Source organism: Empidonax traillii, unplaced genomic scaffold (genome assembly GCF_003031625.1).
Source record: "Empidonax traillii isolate 1590-97213 ecotype Southwest subspecies unplaced genomic scaffold, ASM303162v1 scaffold2231:size98615, whole genome shotgun sequence".
NCBI lineage: Eukaryota > Metazoa > Chordata > Aves > Passeriformes > Tyrannidae > Empidonax > Empidonax traillii.
Window position 1 is genome coordinate 86,996 of NW_020957424.1, and position 7,137 is coordinate 94,132.

General features: G+C 52.6%; 1 protein-coding gene across 1 annotated transcript in view; it reads left to right on the plus strand.

Annotated features, from left to right (window-relative positions):
• The window catches only part of RHPN1 (rhophilin Rho GTPase binding protein 1), a 36,843-nt gene extending 30,351 nt beyond the window's left edge, over positions 1–6,492 (plus strand). Inside the window, exons 12-16 of the mRNA XM_027909580.1 lie at positions 994–1,188; positions 1,499–1,575; positions 2,688–2,834; positions 4,439–4,597; positions 6,286–6,492. Of these exons, the coding sequence (XP_027765381.1) occupies positions 994–1,188; positions 1,499–1,575; positions 2,688–2,834; positions 4,439–4,597; positions 6,286–6,477 (770 nt within the window). The 3' untranslated portion in view covers positions 6,478–6,492. The remainder of the gene's footprint in view (positions 1–993; positions 1,189–1,498; positions 1,576–2,687; positions 2,835–4,438; positions 4,598–6,285) is intronic.
• The last annotated feature ends 645 nt before the right edge of the window (positions 6,493–7,137 follow it).

Below are 7,137 nucleotides of genomic sequence, written 5' to 3' on the forward strand. Positions count from 1 at the left end.
GGAATCTCCTCCTCTCTGTTTTCCATCCGACCCCAAAACCATTCCCTCCGTTAGGAAACTTCCTCGGGAGCCTGGAGCGGAGCCGATCCTCTCCCTGGATTCTGTTGCCCCCGTGTGTCCCGAGCCTGAAACGCTCCAGGCACGGGCGTTTCCAAGCGACGCGTACACACGCGGGGAGAGCTTTTTTTTTTTTGGGAGTTTAGCCTTGGAAACGGGTGCCTCGGTTGCGGTGTGTGGCAGGGGAGATGTTTGCTCTGATATCCGTGGGTTACCATGATTTCTGCTCCTCGGGCTGTTTTCCCGCCGCGTCCTTTTCCCGAGGGTCGCAACCTGTGGAAGGCAAGTGGGGAGGAGCGATGAGGGGGGATGAAGAGGATGGAGAGCAGGACCTGCAGGGCAAGGAGAAGGCTCGGCTTAGCCTGGGAAACGGGGAGAGGGTGTTGCACCTTCCCCAAAGGCTGATCCAGGAGGACGGGGCCGGCTTGTTCTCCGTGTTCCCGCTCCTGGAGCTGCAGGGCAAGGACAAGGCTCGGCTTAGCCTGGAAAACAGGGAGAGGGTGTTGCACCTTCCCCAAAGGCTGATCCAGGAGGACGGGGCCGGCTTGTTCTCCACCTTCCCAGCTCCCAGGGGATGCAAGGCACGGAGAGAGAAGTTAATTTGCGGGAGGAGATTGAGGTTAAGCTTTAGGAGGGACTTCGGGGGCGGCACGACGCCGGTTTTCAGGAACATCTGCCGGCTCCGGCGCCGGGGGAGCCAAGTAGGTCACCCTTCAAGGTCCCTTCCCAGCCCTACATGGAGGGCTCGAGCTGAGGGGCTGGGAACGACCCCATTTAGAGCCTCCAGCAGGCTGGGAACGTGACTGGGCTGTCACTGAGTCACTCCAGGGTGTCACAGCCCCGGGGAAGCTGCTCCCCATCCGTGGGCAGCCGAGTGAGCGGGAGCGGCGCCGGAGCTGCTCCGCTCCCAACCGAGATCCCTCTGCTCCCTCCCAGGCAAAGCCCACCTGAAAAAAGCCATCATGAAGCACGAGGAGGCCATGAGGATCCACGGGCTGTGCAAGATCCTCAGGAAGATGGACATCCTGCAGGAGGTCCTGTCCTTCGCCCACAAGCGCTCCCTGAGCAAGTACTCGGAGATCGACCACGAGGAGGATTTCTTCGAGACGGGGGATGCCCCAGACATCCACCGTGAGTGGGGGTGTGGGGGAGGGTTTTTTGCATCTGGGGAGGGGGTTTTGGGGGATTTTTCACGGGGTGGGGAAGCTCCACAGTGAGTTCATGGCGTGGCACGGGGGGGTTCCTTGCCCGTGGGACTGAATGATCTTTAAATTCACCTCCAATCTGACCCGTTCCAGCATTCTCTGCTGCCTGAGCAGGTCCTGGTTGTTATGGCTCCCACCACCCCTCCTTGGGTGATGTGGAGGTAGAAATTGCCCCCACAACCCCCTGAGGTCACCTCCTTTGTGTGTCTTTGTTTTTTTTCTCTACCCACCACCAGCCAAAACCCACCAGAAGCCCGAGATCAAACCCCCCAACTTCTCCCAGGTGAAGGTGACCGACCTCTTCCACAGGCTGGTAGGTACAGCTCCAGGGTGGAGGATCTCCCAAGGGATCAGACATTCCCCTCCTCCTCCCCTGCATGCTCTGCTTTGCCTGCTTCCCTTCCTCCCCCAGCTCCTTCTCCCTCTTCCAGGCAGTTTTCCAAGGAGGATGAGCCGCCTCCTCACCGGCAGGAAGAGGGTTGGGAGGGCACAGATCTGTCTCCACGAGACCTAAATGGGTCACAAAGCTCCTCTGGGAGCTGGCACGGGAATTTTGGGGGGCTTTTGACCCAAGGGAGCCCTTGAGAGGAAGGTTTGTGGGGCAGGAGGCGGCAGGAAAATCCCACTGGAGCTTTATCCCGATCCTTTCAGGTCTGTGGGGTCTTGGGGAACAGGTCTGGGGTTCAGGGATGAACTTTGGGGTTTCTCTGGGGTCTGGCTGTGCTGTCCCCACCCCCTGGGCACCCCAAGGAGAGGTTATCCTCTGTGCTCTTGGACAGCCCCAGGGATATCCTGCTCCAGTGGGAGTGGAAAAGTAGGAAAAAGACAGGAAAACAGGAAAGATTTGAGGGGAATCAGACCCTGAAGGGGTGATCTGTCCCACCACCTCACCCACCCCCTCCTCCCTGTGGATAGGTTTGACCCAAGAAGGACCCAAGGGAGCCTTAAAAGGAAGGATTTTGGGGGGCAGGAGGCGGCAGGAAAATCCCACTGGAGCTTTATCCCGATCCCTTCAGGTCTGTGGGGTCTTGGGGAACAGGTCTGGGGTTCAGGGCTGAGCTTTGGGGTTTCTGTGGGGTCTGGCTGTGCTGTCATTGAGCACCCCATGGAGAGGTCGTGCATTTGTGCCCTTAAACAGATCCAGGATTATCCTGTGGGAATGCAAAAGCAGGAAAAAGGCAGGGAAACAGGAAAGATATGAGGGAAAACAGCCCCTGGGGAAGAGGTGACCTGGGCCACCCTCAGCATCTCCCAGATAAAACCCCTCAACCTCCAGCATCCCTCCTTGGATGATGTTTTTTTTTTTTTATTATTCCTGCAAAACACGGAATTTCTTCCCCTGCCCCCTCTCTCCATCCCTGGAATTGCAAGGGGAGAGTTGTTCCTGCACCAAAAGGTGCTTTCCACGTTTCTGCCTCCCCCCAGGGACCCCTGTCGGTCTTCTCTGCCAAAAACAAGTGGTATCCAGCCAGGAGAGTCCACCTGATGAGGGGAGAGAATGGATTTGGGTTCACTCTGAGGGGAGACTCGCCCGTCCTCATCGCCGGCGTCATCCCGGGGGGCTGCGCTGCCGTGAGTATTCCGGGTTCCTGCTCTTCCCAGGCTGGAACTGAGGGGGGTTTTTTTGAGGGATATCAGGTGGTTTGGGGTCTTAGAAGTGCGTTGGTGAGCTCAAATGGAGACTCCTCCCTGCAGGATTCCAGCCTGGGTTCCCAAGAGGGCTGATTATTCCAGCTTCCTGCTATTCCCATGCTGGAATTGAGGGTTTTTTTGAGGGGTAGCAGATGGTTTTAGGTAATCCCAAATTCCTACTGTTCCCATGCTGGAACTGAGGGGGTTTTTTTGAGGGATACCAGGTGTGTTTAGGTAATCCCAAATTCCTGCTCTTCCCAGACTGGAACTGAGGGGTTTTTTGAGGGATACCAGGTGATTTTAGGTAATCCCAAATAACTGCTATTCCCAGGCTGGAACTGAGGGGTTTTTTTGAGGGATACAAGGGGGATTTAGGTCTTGGTGAGCTCAGGTGGAGACTCATCCCTGTAGGCTTCCAGCCTGGGTTCTCAAGGGGGCTGATTATTCCAGGTTCCTGCTATTCCCAGGCTGGAACTGAGGGGTTTTTTGAGGGATACCAGGTGGTTTTAGGTAATCCCAAATTCCTGCTGTTCCCAGGCTGTAACTGAGGGTTTTTTTGAGGGATACAAGGGGGATTTAGGTCTTGGTGAGCTTAGGTGGAGACTCATCCCTGTAGGCTTCCAGCCTGGGTTCTCAAGGGGGCTGATTATTCCAGGTTCTTGCTATTCCCATGATGGAACTGAGGGGTTTTTGAGGGATACCAGGTGGGTTTAGGTCTTGGTGGAGACTCATCCCTGCAGGATCCCAGCCTGAGGATTGCAGGTGGGTGTCAGGAAACAATTGAGATGAATTTTTAGGGAAAAATAGGAAGGTTTGCTCCGATCTTTAACTGCTGGCTGCCCACTCAGCTGCCTTATCCCTCATTTTGAGATGTGAGGACGGATGGAACAGGATGGCAAGCCTGTAAAACAGATTATTCCACTGAAAACTCACTGTAGGGACCCTGTGGTGTATCAAGAGCAACTTTTTTATCCAGCAGATCCTGGAGAGTCCTGCTGGGATGCCCAAAAGGTCTCCCAGCTCCCTCAGCATCCACCAGCCATCCAGGGGCTGGAATCTCTGTAACAACACAGGATCTTAACAGCAGGATCCCATCCCTTTTTTTGGGAGACCAGAATCTTCTCCAAGACCATTCGTAGTCCATATCAGAGCCACAGTTGTGTCACCTCCTCACTTTGGAGAAGGGAAGGCTCCAGGGAGACCTTGGAGCCCCTTCCAAGAGAAGGGGGAGAGGGAGAGCTGGAGAGGGAATTTGGGCAAGGGATGGAGGGACAGGACACAGGGAATGGCTTCAAACTGAAACATGGGAGCTTTAAAAGGGATATTGGGAAGGAATTCCTGTCTGGGAAGGTGGGGGGGGGTTGGGCTGGAATTCCCAGAGAATCTGTGGCTCCCCAATCCCTGGAAACGCTCCGGGCCGCACTGAACAGGGCTCGGAGAAGCAACAGAACAACACGGCTTGGAATTCACCAGGAAAACCATTCCACGAGACTCTGGGACACTCCACGAGCTCCTGCTGATCCGTTTTCCCGCTTTCCCCGCAGGCAGCCGGGCTGAAGGAGGGCGATTACATCGTCTCGGTGAGCGGCCGGGACTGCCGGTGGGCCAAGCACGCCGAGGTCGTGCAGCTCCTCAAGAGCTGCGGCGCCGACGGCGTCGACGTCGCCGTCATCACCCTGCACGGCTCCGAGGCACCCCGTGCCGTAAGTCACCTCCTTCCTGAACCTCGGGGATTCCACCCACTCCCACTCCCCCCCGTGGCCGTGGGAGACCACACCTTGGTAGATAAGGCGTTAGTTTGGTTGGGGTTAACGAAGAGTTGGGTTTCGAGCCGAAAAAAATCGTTCCTTCGGCACGGCAGGGAGTGTTGCAGGGGTCGGGTTCTGATGGCAGTGGTTGGGGTTTAGTGGCAATATTTGGGGTCTAATGACAATATTTGGGTTCTAATGACAGGATTTGAGTTCTAGTTACAATATTCAAGTTCTAATGACAATATTCAAGTTCTAATGACAATATTCAAGTTCTAATGACAATATTCAAGTTCTAATGACAATATTCAGGTTCTAACGACAATATTTGGGGTTTAGTTACAATATTTGGGTTCAAAGTATATTATTTACATTCTAATGACAGTACTTAGGTTCTAATGACAGTATTTGGGTTCTAATGCCAATATTTGGATTCTAATTACAATATTTGGGTTCAAAGTACAATATTTGGGTTCTAATGATAGTATTTGAGTTTTAATGACAATATTCAGGGTCTAATGACAATATTCAGGCTCTAATAGCAATATTCGGGCTCTAATAGCAATATTCGGGTTCTAATAGCAATTATTTGGGTTCTAATGACAATTATTCAGGTTCTAATGACAATGCGTAGGTTCAAATTACAATATTCAAGTTCTAATGACAGTATTTGGGTTCTAATTACAATATTTTGGTTCTAAAGACAATATTCGGGTTCTGATGACAATATTCAGGTTCCAATGACAATATTCATGTTCTAATGACAATATTTGAGTTCATATTACAATACTTGGGTTCAAATTACAATATTCAAGTTCTAGTGACAGTATTGGGGTTCTAGTGACGCTACTGGTGTTCTAGTTAGAATATTCAGGTTCTAACAACAATATTTGTGTTCTAATGACAATATTTGGGTTCACAGTATATTATTTACATTCCAATGACAGTATTTGGGTTCTAATTACAATATTCATGTTTGATTACAATATTCAGATTCTAATGGCAATATTCAGCTCCTAATGACAGTATTCGGGTTCTAATGGCAATTATTTAGGTTCTAATGACAATATTTGGGTTCTAATGTCAACATTCGGATTCTAATGACAATATTAATTTTCTAATGATAACGTTCAGGTCCCAGTGACAATATTTGGACCTTCCCTCATCCGTCCCACCCACTTCCGAAACCACCCCTCTCACAGCGGTGCCCTCGCCACACCCCTGAATTTGAGCCAGAGGTCCTAAAAAAAACCATCTCTTCACCTTCTCTTCCTCTTCCTCATCTCCTCTGGCACAGCCTCCCACCTTCTGGAAGGGTTTCGAGGCTCCTGGGTGGCTCTGACTGGTTTTACCAAGCGTTGTGTCTCCTTCTCAGCACGTTTTCCCAGGTGGAAAACCCTTCACCTCTCCCCCCCTCTCTCCTTCAGGCTGAGGAGGGGACACAACCGTGGTGCAGGTTGGAATTTCGTAGCCAGGAATGACAAACAGCATTTTTAGAAACCTTGTGGAGGGGTACCAGCCAGATAAAAGCGCTGAAAAGCTGCACTGAAACCTCTCTAATGTGGATTTTTCCGGCTGTGGGAAGCGTGGGAGTTCCCCGGTGTCGTGGCTCTCACTCCCCTCTCTCCCTCCTTCCCAAGCAGGTGGACAAGAAGGCAGCAGGGATGTCCTCGGGGATGCTGAAGAGCAACAAGGAGAACAGCAGGAAGAGCCTGATGAACAGCAAGAGCCCCAGCACGCTGCTGGTGTGGAGCAAGAAGAGCAAGCGCAGCAAGAAGAGCACCTACAGCGGCGTCCCCTTCACCGCCGTGGGGGACAACGAGGCCATGTACTGAGGGGGGAGGTCACCAGGCTCTCTTTGTGTCCCACCAGCTCCAGGACTGGCTGTCTGGGAAGCCTGGGAAGCACTTGGTGGCCTGGCTGGGCTGTGATGATGCGGGTGCTGCCAGGACCACCCCCACACCCCCACTGCTGGATGGATCCTCTCGGAGAAGGACTCGTCCATCTCCCAGCTCTGGGCTCCTCCACGTCCCCCCCTCAGTGAAACAAGGGGAAAACACTGATTTAGTTGTGATTTTTAATCATTCCTTTCTTGCTCATGGAAGGTTGGGGGGAGCTTTGGTCTGAGGGGGGACCCCGCTTGGCGTCGCCCGCTCGGTGTGGGGAGCCACCAAACCTCAGCCATTAAAGCAGAAGCTGTGACCTCCTTTAGCATCTCCTGGGCTGTCTCTGCAGGGTAGAAGATGCCACCACTGCCAGAGAGCTGCTGGCACAGCTGAATCCTTCAGCAGCTCCCTCTTGGACCCCCCTTTTCCAGGAGGGGGGAGCCCCATGGGCGTCAGCAACCTGTGTTGACCCCATCAAGGGATCGCAGCACCGGGTGGTTCATCCACCTCTTAGAGATCTCCCAGTGAAATTGGGTAAAATTAGGATGGTTTGACCATTTTTAGTGCTTTTTTTTTTTTTTTGAGGGGGTGTTTGTTTTTTTTTTAAAT